The 17,120-nt window shown below is 38.5% G+C and overlaps 1 protein-coding gene and 1 pseudogene across 6 annotated transcripts in view; both read left to right on the forward strand.

Moving 5' to 3' along the window:
* Positions 1-17,120, forward strand: part of FSTL5 (follistatin like 5) — an 837,077-nt gene that overhangs the window by 517,677 nt on the left and 302,280 nt on the right. For all 6 annotated transcript variants that reach the window (XM_051831718.2, XM_051831717.2, XM_051831719.2 and 3 more), the window contains exon 7: positions 8,419-8,585. In XM_051831718.2, the coding sequence (XP_051687678.2) occupies positions 8,419-8,585 (167 nt within the window). The remainder of the gene's footprint in view (positions 1-8,418; positions 8,586-17,120) is intronic.
* On the forward strand, positions 2,138-2,230 carry LOC127487146 (U2 spliceosomal RNA; annotated as a pseudogene).

Genomic DNA, 17,120 nt, shown 5'->3' on the forward strand with positions numbered 1-17,120 from the left:
CTCTCCTTACTACATAGGCAATTTGTATTTTCTAATTTGCATGAATTAAGATTTTTTTCTCTTTAGTTTTCCTCAGTTCCACTTCACTGCTAATTGTCTAGAATGATTAGTCTATATTGTAAAAATTGCTTTACTCAACTTTAATGGGTTCTATAACCTATTCATTGGTGTCTTTTATGCTTATGGAAAAATCTCAGCTACTACTTTTTTAAAAAGATTTATTTATTTTATCTGAAAGGCAGAGTTACAGAGAAGCTAAGGCAGAGAAAGGGAGAGAGAGAGGTCTTCCATCTGCTGGTTCACCCCCCAGATAGCCGCAATGGCCAGAGCTGCGCCCATCCGAAGCCAGGAGCCAGGAGCTTCTTCAAATATTGCCAGCATTGCATTTCCTTTGTCTGGGATTCCACATTAACCTGTTTTCATTAGTATCATTTGTTTTTCATTTTTTTTCTATTTTCAGTACTAAATTTTCTTTCAATCTTTTTCCCAGTTACTAATTCTCTTTCCTGTGCATGCAGAGAATGAGTTCAGTTACTAATTGCAGTTATCATATTTCCTACATTCGTAATGATAATCGGTTCTTTCAGTTGGTTCTTTCACAGACATATAATGTGTGTGTGTGTGCGTGTGTGTGTTTAAGATTTATTTATTTATTTGAAAGTCAGATTTATAGAGAGGCAGAGGCAAAGAGAGAGAGATTTTCCGTCTCCTGGTTCAGTCCCCAAATGGCTGAGGCAGCCAGAGCTGGGCTAGTCCAAAGCCAGGAGGCAGGCTTTTCCTCAGGGTGACCCACATGGGTGCAGACCCAGGCACGTGGACCATCTTCTACTGCATTCCCAGGATGTAGCAGAGAGCTGGCTTGGAAGTGGAGCAGCCAGAACTTGAACTCGTGCCCATATGTGATGCTGGCACTCCAGGCAGCAGGTTTACCCACCATATCACAGTTCAGGCCCCTATAATGTGTTTTTAAAAATGGATTTAGGGGCCAAAGTGGTGGCTTACTAGGTTAATCCTCCACCTGTGGCTCCGACACCTGGGCGCTGGGTTCTGTCCCGGTTGCTCCTCTTCCAGTCCTGCTCTCTGCTATGACCCGGGAAGGCAGTGGAGGATGGCCCAAGTGCTTGGGCCCTGCACCCGCATGGGAGACCAGGAGGAAGCACCTGGCTCCTGGCTTAGGATTGGCGCAGCGCTGGCCATAGTGGCCATTTGGGTGGTGAACCAACAGAAGGAAGACCTTTCTCTCTGTCTCTCTCTCTCACTCTCTATAACTCTACCTGTCAAATAAATAAATAGAAAAAAAAAATGGATTTAAGTTCCTTGTGAAAATTTATAACTGGGATTTATTTTCATAATTTTTTACAGTATTTCTGGTTTGTTACTTCTGTTGTTTAGGTTCTTTCTCATGCTGTATTTTCTCTTTGTATGTCATTTTGTAGTTGATAATTTTTCTAGATATTATAAATACATGCTTGTTTATAACAATGTTAGGTGGCTATAATGACATTAACTTATTCCAGAGAAGATTTTTTCACCTGTGTGAAATATAGATAAAGATACAGAAAATGGCATCTTAAAGCCCTAGCACTGAGAGAAAGGTCATCCTTTATTTTACTTATTCCATATAAATGGAGCCACATAGAAATATGCAGACCATCAGGTATCTGCTCAAGATGGTAAAAGCAAAGAGTAAATCGTAATTCCAGATGTCAGCCTCCCCTCTGAGGTGCTGCTGTCTATAGGACAGCAGGTGGGCAAGTCCTCACCGCTTTGCTATCTCTACAGTGCTTTGCTATTTACTCATATCACTCATATTTAATTCTAGATTTTTATTTTTTAATTCTATATTACAAAACAAAATAAAAGTATATAGTACCTTACAGATAAACATTTAGTCCTGGAAATTTTAGGCATTTTTATCATGAAAATTGTGTGTATCTTGGCAAATCTAAATTAGCTAATCATTAATATTTCTTTTGAAATAAACCATTACATGACAAAAAGTCACTATTGAGAATTTCCCAGTTTAAGAGATTATTATTGAATACTCATGATTCTCTTATGGTAAGATTAATGTATCAAACTAGGATTCCCAAGTTCTTTTTCTAATATATTTCTAGTTTAATATTATGTTAGTATAATTGCTTCTTGGCCTTTTGGCTAAGATCAAGTTTAGTATCTGTTCTTATCAGTTTAATATTATGTTAGTATAATCTGCTTTTAATCAGCAATTAGTTTCATTGGAATAGAGAAATGAAAAGTATATTTTATTTGAAAATAATATGTTATTAATATAATTTTTGTTACCTTCATTCCTTAATAGGAATTACAAAAATGATCAGAACAGTTGAAGGGTTGGAGTGCACTACTGAAATAATCACTGCTATTTACTGTGAGTGGTTGTGTATATATAACAAGCTTAATATGTTTGTGGATAGAATGCTATCAAATCAATAAACCAACATCAATATATACCCAAACAATGTTGTTAAGAGATTGTGTTTTAAATATTTCTTTGGAACTCTTATTTATAAACATATAGCTACACTAAATCAATAAAATAATTCTTTGCTTACAGAACAAATGACCTATGCAACTGGGTCCTAAAATCTGTTTCAAATTGAATGAAAGCTTGATTATTTTTATGTTGTTAACACATTTCTAAACATGTTAAAATGATATATAAAGTTACAGTTACATTTTTGCTCTTCATTCACAAGATAGCATTAATGAAATTTAAGAATAAAGGTGTTTTGTGAGATTGAATCTTTGTTTACTATTAACTGTCACAAAGAGCAGTAAAGATGGACATGAGAAGAGCTCATTGACACCTTCCTGCTAAATGTAAGGCTGCACCACTTGATTTTGTGAAGTAACCAGTGAAAATAATTGGTTTTGTGTATGTAGCTGTGTATAATAAGACATAGAAGACATGAAATCTGCAGAAAAAAGATCCAAATAAGTTTCAAATGCATAAATTATTTATAATGCAGGTTACCAAGTTAGTCTTTAGAATATTTTAAATATCATTCAAATTTAAGGAAAAATCTTTCTGTTCATATTTATATTCCATGAGTGAATAACAAGGAACCTAGTTGGGTCTTCTTGAAAAAACATTTTAGAAAGATATTGCATACAATATTATTTCATACCTCAGCATTTATTCCAAGATAACCATATATAATATATAATATATATTATATATAACTATAAAAACCACAACTAACCTAGTGGCCCGAGACTTAATGCCAGTTATAGGATGTTAGTGAAGAGCTTCAGGGATGACCCAGTAGAAATGGCATTTCTCTGTGTTAGGACAAAGTTAACATGTAGTTTTCAGACCTGAATATGCCACTACCTTGTACATGATTTAATGAGATAGTAGAGATTCAAATTCAGAAATGTAAATGGCAAAAGTATTAAGTAGAACAAACAAAAAAAATACTAAGAGGGATAACATATTAAGTTGCTCATCAACAGTCAGGGTGAGGGCTGATCAAGTCACCGTTTCTCATAGTGTTCATTTCACTTTAACAGGTTTCCTTTTTGGTGCTCAGTTAGTTGTCACCTATCAGGGAGAACAAGTGGTATTTGTCCCTTTGGGATTGGCTTATTTCACTCAACATAATGTTATTAATACACAATTCTTCTTAAGTGCTGAAACTTAACTGAAAAGTGATCACTGTTAAATGTAAGAGTGGGAATAAGAGAGGGAAGAGATGTGTAATTTGGGACATGCTCAAGCTGACTTACCTCAAACAGTGGAGTTAGAAACATACCAGGGGATTACAATTCAATCCCATCAAGGTGGCATGTACCCATGCCATCTCACTAGTCCCAGTGATCAATTTCTGTTCACAATTGATCATAATGATAGGACTAAGAGCCAAAGGGATCACATAAACAAGAATAGTGTCTGCAAATACTAGCTGATAGAATCAAAATGGGAGAGAATGGTCCAACATGGGAAGTGAGATACACAGCAGACCCATAGAATGGCAGATGTCTTAAACAGCACTCTGGCCTCAGAATCAGCCCTTAAGGCATGCGGATCTTGCTGAAAAGCCCATGAGAGTATTTCAGGCATGGAAAGCCAAGACACTCTGGGAAAAAAAAAAAAAAAAAAAAACCTAAATGAAAGATCTCTGTGAGTGAGATCGCAGTGGAAAGAACGGGTCATCAAAGAAGGAGGTACCTTTCTCTGAAGGGAGGAGAGAACTTCCACTTTGACCATGACCTTGTCTAAATATGATCAGAGTCAATGAACTCAGGGGGCTTCCATTGCATTGGCAGCTCATGACAAGAGCCTAGGGTGATTACTGATGCCATAAACAAGAGTGTCAATTTGTTAAGTCAACAACAGGAGTCACTGTGCACTTACTCCTCATGTAGGATCTTTGTCCTTCGTGTGCTCTACATTGAGATTTAATGCTATAACTAGTACTCAACAGTATTTTTCACTTTATGTTTCTGTGTGGTAGCAAACTGTTGAAATATTTACTTAATGTATGCTAAACTGATCTTCTGTATATAAAGAGAAACGAAAATGAATCTTGATGTGAATGGAAGGGGAGAGGGAGTGGGAAAGGGGAGGGTTGCGGGTGGGAGGGACGTTATAGGGGGGAAGCCATTGTAATCCATAAGCTGTACTTTGGAAGTTTATATTCATTAAATAAAAGTTAAAAAAAAGAAATGTAAATGGCAAATTATTAGTAATTCTCATCTGTTACTCTACATGTTGCTACTACTTTTACAATGTTCTCTCCTCTGTAAGTGTGTAATATTAAACATGAGACATAAAGAGAGATCATTTCTGCAAATTTCAAATTTTTCCTATTCCCAATTTGCCAGATAAGTTTTGGTTCATTTATTATATGTGCTTATGCCTATTTATACATGTGTATGTAAATCTACATGTACACATGTGTGTATGTGTATATATGTATCTGCATAAACATCATGATGGTCCATGGAAAATGTAATTAAAAGAAGTTTATTTTTGTGGATAGAAATCTTGAAATACCATGTAGTTTCTTTAACATACACATTTGTTATAAACATTTGGGAGATCCTTCATGAACAAGGATTTCAAATTTTCTTTGTAGCAACATAAACTGAGCTCTTAATTCTGTTTTCCATGAAATTTTTGAAGTACTGTCATATGTACACTTATGACAGAATGTTTATTAAATAAAAGCTGACTAAGATATTACCTATGTTCTTAGCTACGTGGAAGCACTGAAATAAAATGTTAGTGTGGAAAAATGTCTTTAAAGGAAATTGAACTATCTCAAGAAAGGATTAAACCGGGTGAATGTCACAAATTTCCTTTTGCACATTTCCTATTTTTGCTGATATAATGGCAAAAAGAATATGGCTGCTATAATGGAAAAACAATTATGGCTAAAAGAGCTGTCTTATAGATTTAAACGAGATATTATAAAACAGAATCCCAGTGTCAGTATATGTCCACTTTGATCAGAAAAGGGTGTGTCAGGGAGAAGTGACTATACAGCTCTGTTATATACCTGTGCATGGGTGTGTGTGAGTTTATGGTGACTATGCAGCTCAGTTACCTGTGCATGGGTGTGTGTGAGTTTACAGTGACTGTGCAGCTCAGTTACATGTACATGGGTGTGTGAGTTTACAGTGACTGTGCAGCTCAGTTACATGCGCATGGGTGTGTGTGAGTATACAGTGACTGTACAGCTCAGTTACATGTGCATGGGTGTGTGTGAGTTTACAGTGACTGTGCAGCTCAGTTACATGCGCATGGGTGTGAGTGTACAGTGACTACACAGCTCAGTTACATGTGCATGGGTGTGTGTGAGTTTACACTGACTGTACAGCTCAGTTCCATGTGCATGGGTGTGTGTGAGTTTACAGTGACTGTGCAGCTCAGTTACATGTGCATGTGTGTGTGAGTTTACAGTGACTACACAGCTCAGTTACATGTACATGGGTGTGTGAGTTTACAGTGACTGTACAGCTCAGTTACATGTGCATGGGTGTGTGTGAGTTTATGGTGACTATACAGCTCAGTTACATGTGCATGTGTGTGTGTGTACAGTGACTATACAGCTCAGTTACATGTGCATGTGTGTGTGTGTACAGTGACTGACTGTACAGCTCAGTTACATGTGCATGGGTGTGTGAGTTTATAGTGACTGTACAGCTCAGATACATGTGCATGGGTGTGTGAGTGTACAGTGACTGTACAGCTCAGTTACATGTGCATGGGTGTGTGTGAGTTTACAGTGACTGTACAGCTCAGTTACATGTGCATGGGTGTGTGTGAATTTACAGTGACTGTACAGCTCAGTTACATGTGCATGGGTGTGTGTGAGTTTACAGTGACTGTGCAGTTCAGTTACATGTGCATGGGTGTGTGTGAGTTTACAGTGACTGTGCAGTTCTGTTACATGTGCATGGGTGTGTGTGAGTTTACAGTGACTGTACAGCTCAGTTACATGTACATGGGTGTGTGTGAGTGTACAGTGACTGTACAGCTCAGTTACCTGTGCATGGGTGTGTGAGTTTACACTGACTGTACAGCTCAGTTACATGTGCATGGGTGTGTGTGAGTTTACAGTGACTATACAGCTCAGTTACATGTGCATGGGTGTGTGTGAGTTTACAGTGACTATACAGCTCAGTTACATGTGCATGTGTGTGTGTGAGTTTACAGTGACTACACAGCTCAGTTACATGTGCATGGGTGTGTGTGAGTTTACAGTGACTGTACAGCTCAGTTACATGTGCATGGGTGTGTGTGAGTGTACAGTGACTGTACAGCTCAGTTACATGTGCATGTGTGTGTGTGAGTTTACAGTGACTACACAGCTCAGTTCCATGTGCATGGGTGTGTGTGAGTGTACAGTGACTGTACTGCTCAGTTACATGTGCATGGGTGTGTGTGAGTTTCCACTGACTGCCAGCTCAGTTACATGTACATGGGTGTGTGTGAGTTTACAGTTACTATGCAGCTCAGTTACCTGTGCATGGGTGTGTGTGAGTTTATGGTGACTGTACAGCTCAGTTAAATGTGCGTGTGGGTGTGTGTGTGTTTACAGTGTTGATACAGTTCAGTTGCATGTGCAGGAGTATATGTGAATTTTACATTCATCCTTCTCTGATGACTTCACTCCCCCCTCCTTTTTTTTTTTTTTTTTTTTTTTTTGCCCTGTCATCTTAATGCAAGCAGAAGCCAAGTTGTGTTTACTGGATTGTTACGATAGGTAAAATCCTCTTGATGTATATCCTCTTTTTCCTTTGGAGGAAGATTGGATTAAGAAAGAGAAAGACAGTAGCGTGGTGAAAGAAAAGCAGAGGTGGCTGCAGTGGGTGCTGCACAGACTTGCAGATGATCCTACTGAATGCCAGTTATAGGATGACACTCTCCACTCCGCTCCCCGTGAAAAATATCACCAGCCACAACAAAACATTAAGGGACACTGTTCTACACCTCTGCAGGAAATTAATTACAATAATTATTTGTGGTGTTTCCAACTATTTCTAACGTGGCGAAGACTGAGCAGAGTACAAATGCAAGATCCAATCACAGTGTAGAAAAGTGAAGAGTGCCTGGGAATGTCGGCTGGAAACCAAAGGGCAGCTTTCTTTCGGATGCAGAATTAGTAGACATGCCAGTCAGACGAGAATTTCAACGGCATGGTTGTTCATTCTCACAGTTGATAAGGATTGTCTGAAAACAAGAAAAGGAAGCCACATCCTTATTTCAAATAATGTTTTATTATTTTAGCAGTTATAAGCAGAAATTCATAGAGAAGTTAGTTTCAAAACTGATATTTAACATTAAAATTTAAAGATTAGGAAGTGACTATTGAATCAATGCTATCTGATTACACAGCTGACAGAATTTCACTTAATTGCTGTTTGGTCAGTGAAATTCAGTATTTTTTTTTCTTCAACTTCCCAAATAAATCTCATTCCTTTCGAGTCAATTTATGTTTCCCTGCATAATGATGCATTTTACCCGTTCAGCTATGCTATTGTGTTCTGAAGCCAGCCAGCAAGGATCTCACCTCACCTGCAGTATAAATCTATCAGTGAATAAACAACATCATTTTTATTTCAATGCCTATGACACACTACATGTCAATTTGGCAATTCAATAATTTATTTCTCTTTTGGGTGCAATCTGCCAGCCTTATTATAACTCTGCCTCTGATATTCATTTCATGTTTAATAGTTCTTTGCCTCCTAAGAATGCTTGTCAATCAATTAAATTGAAATGTCATCCTGACCTTTTATTGGCAACAATTTACTCTTCATTTCGTCACAAGCTTTTTTCCCTTTCATTCACATTGAAAGACTTAATTACTAGTACTCAGAAACTCTATGCTAATTAGTCGTACAAAACTACATGCTCATCAGTATCCTGACACTGTATCTTTGCAGAGGTGATCCAGTTGAGTCTTCCCGAGGACCAGAAGCTAAGCATTACTGCAGCGACTGTGGGACAGAGTGCTGTCCTGAGCTGTGCCATCCAGGGAGCCTTGAGACCACCAATTGTCTGGAAAAGGAACAATATCGTGCTAAATAATTTAGACTTGGAAGACATCAATGTGAGTACATACGTAGAGTCACTTCAAAACATGTGTGTTTTACGGGATGTACTGTAGGCTTTGTAAAGTCTGGGGAGCTTACTAAATATCGGATATAGAGCAGCAGAGAATTATTAGCACATTATTAGAACACTGGTATGTCCATTATAAGGACTGGGAGTTGTATCATGCATCATTTGGGTTTGATCTAAGTCATTTGTATTGGTGTGGTGAGAGAATCATGAAGGAATAAATTGGTAAGAAAATCAACTGGTGCAAAATCTTTACAGGAAGCATCTATTTAGTTTTAAAACATAAATGTCCCTCCTCTGGTATATTGACATCTAGGAATTATTTTTAAATGGTGATATGTGAATTCAAATACAAATGTAAGAAATGTTCATCTTCACGGAGTTGTGATGAAAACAGATTACAATGCCATCAAAAGGAAACATGTGATAGTATGTATTAGTGTGTGTAACAGAATTCTATATATCAAGAATATAATAGAACTCTATATATCTATGAATATAGCAAAAAAACAAATGAGAGGAATTAATACATGTTATATGAAAATACATTTATATGAAAATATGTCTCATTTTCTATAAAAACTATTAATCTGAAAATGGGTAATATTTATTTACATAATAATTCTAGAACCATTTCTCTAAAAGTATTTAGAAGATTTGTTCTAGGAAGGAGAATAGGATCTGGGATGGAATAGTCACTGACTTCCAGTGATATCCTGTTGTCCATGTTTGCATTTGCTATATGTACATCTAATGAATTTAATAGAAAAAGCATTTTTAAAACAATATGATAGTTTGGTTATTTACTTTTAGGATTCTGGTAACTATGAAATGTATCCTTAGAGGAATACACATTTGTATAATTGGCATCACATGGCTTTCAGTGAAATAATAACTTGGTTCAAGAATGTAGTACTATGATTGGCCAGTGTGTGTGTGACTGAGAACAAGATCCTGCTACTCACTCTGCAAAAACCAGTATCCAAGAAATAGCAGTTGATGTATGGAAACCAGTTTTATTCAACAAGCCAGCAACCTGAGAAGATGGTGGGGATTTTGAAACAACGAATACCTCAAATTCTTCAGTTAGCAGGAAAGTTGAAGGGGGCCAACAGGAGAGGTGGGGGAATTGTTAGCAACAAGGATAGGACCAGCGCATGTTGCTTCTGGCCAAGTGAGAGAGACTGCTTAGAATCCCAGTGCTTCTCTTCAATTTGCAGATGTAAATGCAGTGCTCTGGCCACACTGACTAGAGCCAAATTATTGTGCAACTTCAGATGGGTTCACCAAGGTTCATTTCATGAACTCTCAAAGAATCATTAACACTCAACAGTGTGAAGCATGAGTTATAATTATTACTTTGTTTTATTTTTGAGCTATGTAAGTTATGTCAGCAACTAAAGCGGTTGTTCTTACAATGGATGGGTGGAAGAAAGGATCCATTCTAAGTACTCTTGTAAATTTCTTACTGTCAATCTTCCATTCCAGTTTTTGGAAAAGGGGCACTGATTCTGTTCTGACTGCTTTCTACTCAATATGGATGTCATTTGGGGGTTTGGGATTGGAAGATTCTCATGGATGAAATGCATATTTTTCAGTCCTGTTTTTGTAGAGGCAAGGGTATAAAGAACACCAATTTAATTTTTGGCTCTTAGTTTAGAGGTCTATTCACAAAGAATTGTAATATAACATAATAATTTTAAACCTTGACTTCCAATTTTTAGCAGAATTATTAGTAGAATTATTAGTAGAATTATTATATTAGTAGAATTATTAGTAGAATTATTTTTAATTTGTTTTAGTATCTGTTTTTACCTGGAGCAAGGTGCTAATATATGTATATCAGGAAAACTGGGTACTGTATAGGCATCACTCTGTTTTTCTAGAATGAAGTCCAAGAATACCTTTTTTTATAAACCCAATTTTTGAATCAGTACTTCCAATCTTAACACCAGTATCCCATGTACCCAGAGGTGGAAGGCCTAGTTTGGCATGTCACTGTGGATGTTTTCATGTATTCTAGCATGAAGTATGAGAATACCAAGTGTTGTATCTAGTTAAGATCTCTCTTTTGTGATGGTGAGCCTCTGCAGAGGTGTGACTCTGGGAGAACACTTGTGATAGTTGCTATCAGATAGTTAAGTGTAAGAATCCATTATTTGTAAACCATTGGCTTTATCTACTTTTGTTTAGGATGGACACCAGTGACTCCATCTTGATTTTGGCAACTTTCGTATTCCTTTCCTGTGATGAAGATCCTTTTCTCAGGTCAATCATACCATAGCTAGATTTGGTTTGTCCTCATTGGTAGGATGGGATTTTCATGGTTTTTGGCTTCATTCATTCCCACATTGGAGAGAAACTGATTGATGAACAGGAGCTGGTGTCAAAAAAAAATTTAGCCACATTTGAGTATGGATTTTCCCACTGTCAGTTCTACTGGGGGCCCAGTGGAAGTAAAAGCTGACTCCAGGAGACTAGGGAGAGTCTATGGGTTTCCTCATTCTTTGGAACCTATCACTTAGACCACTCAGTATTGTTATTTTCTTATTAGCCCTGAAATAATCATGGCAGGCTGGCTGATCAGCAAGGATACGGCCTAGAGGGATTTGGAAAATAACTGAAATTTAGTGGCCCATATTTTACCAAAAGGAAGTAAATGATCACACAGGGAAACAGAGCAAACAAATCCTCCTTGCAGTAGGACTGGGGCAATGATCTGAAAATTTTGTCTTGCACCACCTGGTGCCAGAAACAACCTCACCTGGATCCAAAAGGCATAAAGTCTCAAGGGCGGAAATAGAGTGTGTGCAACACTGATGTGTGCAACTGTTCAAAATACTCAGTGTTGGAGCCTGTTACCTCCTCACCTTGTCTTCGAGCCCATTGCCTCCTCCCGTTTCCTTGCACAAAACAAAACAGAACACACACTACTACTGCAAAAGGAACAGAAAGGAAAGTCCCTGAGAACAGGACTCTTGGGAGTTGCGGGGCGATCTGAAATCTCAGCTGCAGAGTTAGCTCAGCATAAGCAGCCGGTCCTCATGACCCAGCTGCCTTCCTCTGATGATGTGAGCACATAAGCCTGGTACACAGTTGTGATCAGTTGTGGTCAGTTGCTCACTCTGCTGAGAAACAAAATAGCTAGAGCATTTGTGAATTTTGTCCCTACCTGGCCTGCCAATATCATTGTCATGAACAAAATTCCTGCTACTTGCTACTCAAAAACCAATATTTGGGAGATAAGAGATAATGTGAGGAAATCATGTTTATTCACTAAATTCTCCAGCTCCCGTAGATATATTGTCACAAAGACCATCTCAAATTCACAAGTTAGAGGAGAGCTTTTGAAGAGGGCAAAGCAGGGAGGTAAAGGAGAAGGTTAGGAGGAGGAACAAAAGATGGGGACAGTGGCATCATGATCTCCAGACTGCGGCTATCTTCATCTTGAACTGGTAAATTAATTCCTGTGTTCTTGCAGACCAGAGCTGGATTATTTTGCAAATTTAGGCGGCTTCCCCTAGTCCACATTCTAGAACTCTCAAGCAAATATTCATATTATACGAAAAATATGTGTGCTATAATTATTATTTTATTTCTGTAATCAGAGTCAGCAGCTAAAGTAGCTGTTCCTGCAATGAGGGAAGAAAGAAAAAAAACTTGCTTATATTTGGTCATATGTGTTCACAGGACTAAGAGGGACCATATCAAACAACATGTCTGTTCTTTTGAATAGTAAACAAGTTTTCTAATATTCTTTATTAAATTGCTTTCTTAGAGTTTGCCGGATTCACTCGTTTGTTTGTCACTAACAATGTTGTTTAGTTAATGCAGCGGTTAACTATATGACAAACCCTCTAGGGGCAGATTTTTGGCCTAATGACTAAGGTGCCCACATCCTATTTCTGAGTACTTGGGTTCAACTCCACACTCCTCCTGACTCCAGCATCCTCAGGACGCAGACCCTGGGAGGCAGCATGTGTTCCGTCAAGGCACAGAGCTTCTGCCTCCCATGGAGCAGGCCCACGCTGAGTGCTGAGTACCCAGACTCAGCCTGGCCCGGCTCTGGCTTTTGCTGGCATTTGTTGAGTGAAGCAGCATGGAAGAGCTCCTTCTCTTTGTCCCTCTCTTCCTCTAAAAAAAAAAAGATATCAAAACTTTTAGGAGAAAACATATATAATTAGACCTGCTTTCAGTGAATTTTTCAGTTAAGAGTAGATTTCTGATGTGTTAAAAATCAAGATGATTTTTAGAAAAATGCATTCTCATTTTGTTTATAAGCAATGACGTTCAAATTCAAATTGTGTCAGTTTTCAAGGGCTATTAGATATTTTCACAAAAGTACGTTTAATTGTCATTAAATTATGCAACAATAATTCCAAGTGCCACCATTTCAAAGAGAAACAATGGCAATTTCCAGTATTTCTTATTTTAATATATGTGCTAGATGGAATCCAGTTTATTTTTAATTAGCCATTAGATGAACACATCATAGTTGCAAAAATGTAGATAATACAGTTGTATTTTAAAAGCATAACCCCCAACTTCCATTTATACTTACAACTCACATTCTGAAATGCAAAAGAAACTCGTAAGTACTCTGGTAAGCCACTGCCCATGCCTTGCATATATAATTTCATTTCTTTAACAGGATGGATTCATATCACTTATTATCTCATTACCTCATTATCTCATTAGCCCTAACAACTTCTCTATGAAGCCGGAGCTTTCAGGCCCATTTACACAAGTGGAGGTTTACAAGAGAGATACTTGGTTGTGTAGCCAGGGTCACCGAGCTTATTAGTGGTGTGAAGTGCTGGGGGCTGATGCAGACTGATGGACTCCGATCAAGAGTTTAACCACTGTGTGGAAGTGAGAGGAGTTCTGAGACTTCTGCTGTCCTTTGGAAAATGTATCACAAATAATCCTGACTTCAAAATATCACAAATGATATGGAACATTCTTGAATTATGAGTGGGGTTGCTTGGGATTCAAATGATGTTTGAAGTCTCCTGTTTTGCCTGTTTTTTTCTCTTGCATCGAATGAATAAAATGAAACTCCTGAACCCCTATGCCACTGTCGCAGTCATTTGCAGGAGGGGTTGTGGATGCCAACTTTCCGGATTCTAATTAATCTCCAGTCACAGAGCAGTGTTATGACCCCACACAAATCATTTTGCACTTTATGCCCCAGCTCGGGTATCTCTCAAATGAAGGTAACAATAGAATTGACTCCTGTTTTTTGGTGAAAGCTAATGAGATAGAACATTGAAAGCTGTTAACTCTAAAGCACACTCAGCTCAACTATAGGTATGCTTTCTCTTCTCTCTCTCCCTCCTGCTTCCCTTCTTTTCCACTCTCTCAACTTCCTGCTTATAAATGTTTGAGGAAGCACAGATGCCCTCGACATGCCTAAAACAACAGAATTCACTGTGAGGGCACATACAACACAAGGGGGCTTGGGAATTCAGAGGAAACACCAAAATCAAAATTTATCTAGGTATGAGAGCCACTGGAATTGAAAGTTTTTTTAAATTGAATGCACATTAGGAGTATCTTATATACTGATGAGCAGGAAGAAGAGGTGGGGGGAGAGAGAGGAAAGAGAGAGGAGAGAGAGAGAAGAGCTGTTTCCTAGTTACTGGTTTAATATTCAAATGCTCCTAATAGGTCTGGGCCAAGCAGAATTAGGAACCGGGAACTCAGTCTGGATTTCATATATGAGTGGCAGGGATCAGCGACTTGAGCCATCACTGCCACATCCCATGGTTTGTATCCGCAGGAAACGAGTCAGGAGACGTGTAAGACCAGCACATAAGCACTCTGATATGGGATCCCGCCACGCATACCTAAATTGAAGTGCCAAATTCACACTCCAGTTGTCTATGTATTATTTGTAATATCTATAGTAAAGCATCATTTGTTAAGTTAATTTTATGTCTTATAAAGATTTTTTCATTTATTTATTGGAAAGGCAGAGTTACAGAGACTCATGGTTTACTCTCCAAATACCCACAGTAACTGAGTCCAGGTCATGTCAGTCCAGGAGCCTGGAACTCCATCTGGGTTTCTCACAGGGGTGACAGGGGCTCACACAGTTGTACCACCTTCTGCTGCTTTCTCAGGCACATTAGCAGAGTGCTGTATGGAAAGTGGAGCAGCCAGGACTCAAATAGTGCTCATATGGGATGCCACTGTCACAGGCAGCAGATTGTTAATATACTGTGCCACAAAGCCAGCCTTTCAGGTTATTATTGATGCCAAATTATAACATACTAACCTAGATACCAATCCTACTTTTGCCAGTTCTTAGCTATGTGAGTATGATAAATTTATTAAAGAAATTTTGTCTTGGGGCTGGCGCTGTGGCATAGCTGGTAAGTCCGCCTCTGCAGTGCCAGCATCCCAAATGGGCACCGGTTTGAGTCCTGGCTGCTCCACTTCCAACCCAGCTCTCTGCTGTGACCTGGGATAGCAGTAGAAGATGGCCCAAGTCCTTGGGCCCCTGCACCCACACAGGAAATCCAGAAGAAGCTCCTGACTAGTGACTTTGGATTAGAGCAGCTCCGGCCGTGGCGGCCAGCTGGGGAGTGAACCAGCGGATGGAAGACCTCTCTCTCTCTCTCGGTCTCTCATTCTCCCTCTCCGTGTAACTCTGACTATCAAATAAATAAATAAATCTTTAAAAAAAGAGATTTTGTCTTCAGTTTCTTCATCCATAGTAGTATTATCATAAACTTAGTGACACATATCGTATGTTCAATTAAATGTGTTACTTATTCTCTCTGTATCAATAACTTAATTCAATATGACACTATTGTTCTTATTTAAAACCAAATGTGAAGATCCTGTGGAAATATAATTTCTTTGAAAAAATCTGATGTAGTTTATAATATTATGACTTCCAACAACTTTAAAGAAGGGTTGCTAGGGGCCGGCGCCGCAGCTCAAATAGCTAATCCTCCGCCTGCGGTGCCCGCACACCGGGTTTTAGTCCCGGTCGGGGCGCCGGATTCTGTCCTGGTTGCCCCTCTTCCAGGCCAGCTCTCTGCTGTGGCCCGGGAGTGCAGTGGAGGATGGCCCAAGTGCTTGGGCCCTGCACCCCATGGGAGACCAGGAGGAAGCACCTGGCTCCTGCCATCGGATCAGCGCGGTGTGCTGGCCGCCGCACCCCAGCCGCGGCGGCCATTGGAGGGTGAACCAACGGCAAAGGAAGACCTTCCTCTCTGTCTCTCTCTCTCACTGTGCATTCTGCCTGTCAAAATAAATAAATAAATAAAGAAGGGTTGCTAGATAAACATACAAACTCCCAGATAAATTTGAATTTCAAATATACTATAAGTAGTTTTTTATTATAAGTATGAATACTGATACAAAATTATTCTTAATTTATTGAGAATATTTTATATTTGTTTCTATTTCTGAAATTATATTAATGTAAAATATATTAATTTGAATGCTGTATAAAGCCACTTTTTTATAAATGATGGTGTGGTGTATATCATTGGGATTAATTATTGAATCACTTGATTTTCATTAGCTTTTGAAATTTCTATTGTTTTCTCATTATCTGCTTATATTTTGTACTTGGTAAATGTCTGTGTTAGAAATCATGTCCACCACAAATAGAAGAGACTGCAAAAAAAAAAAAAAAAAAAAAAGAGGCTTAAATGTAGAGGAGTTTGTTCTTTTGTAAAACACTGTAAACAGTTGGTGCGATTGTTCTGTGAAGCATGGGGCTCAAGGCCTTGTCTTCCCAGCATTCCGAGGCCAGGACTTTCCTCCTCAAGGCCATCTCATGGTTGAAGTGGCTTCTGGATTCTAGCTGTCAGTCCATATGCCTTCCACCAATCCGTCTTCCAGGTCCCAAGAAGTATAAAAGCGCTGAAAGATACAGTGTGTGTCTTTGTTGCTAAAGGAGTTCCCATTTACAGGTCCCTGAGTGCAGAGACTGCAATGGCTAAGGCAGCGGGCTTGTTCCATAAGCACACTTTTGGACATTATGTTACTGTGATACCGAGGAGCAACAAGCGCATGGATATTTTGGGTTACAGCCAGACTCTGCCATTCTGTACGAAGACATGGAAAATAACATGTTTCTTTGGGGGAGGGGTTTGTGTTGCACACTGGTTAAGCATACTTGCACTTCTCACTTCGGATCTCAGCAATTCTGCTCACCACATTTGTTCCTTTGAGAAATTTACTATGTGTTTGTTTTTGCTTTGGTGAGATTTCCTTAAATATTCTGCCTTTTTTTTTTCAATAAGTTTTATGGATTTTTCTTTTGGTCGTTGTGCTTTGTGTACTGTATTTGTTTTTGTTTTTCAAGGGGGTAAAGAGAATTTTTTTTTATTTCCTTTAAGCAGGGGAGATAAAAATTACAGGTTTAATAGGAATTTAAATTATAAAAGAAGTATAACTATAAGTTATATCAACAGTTTGAAAAAGAAAAATTGTAGGCATACTCATTTGTAATTGATAAACTGGGTCCACATGTAAATATCAAGGTTCTAATTTATGTCTC

This window comes from Oryctolagus cuniculus, chromosome 8 (assembly GCF_964237555.1).
Source record: "Oryctolagus cuniculus chromosome 8, mOryCun1.1, whole genome shotgun sequence".
Lineage (NCBI taxonomy): Eukaryota > Metazoa > Chordata > Mammalia > Lagomorpha > Leporidae > Oryctolagus > Oryctolagus cuniculus.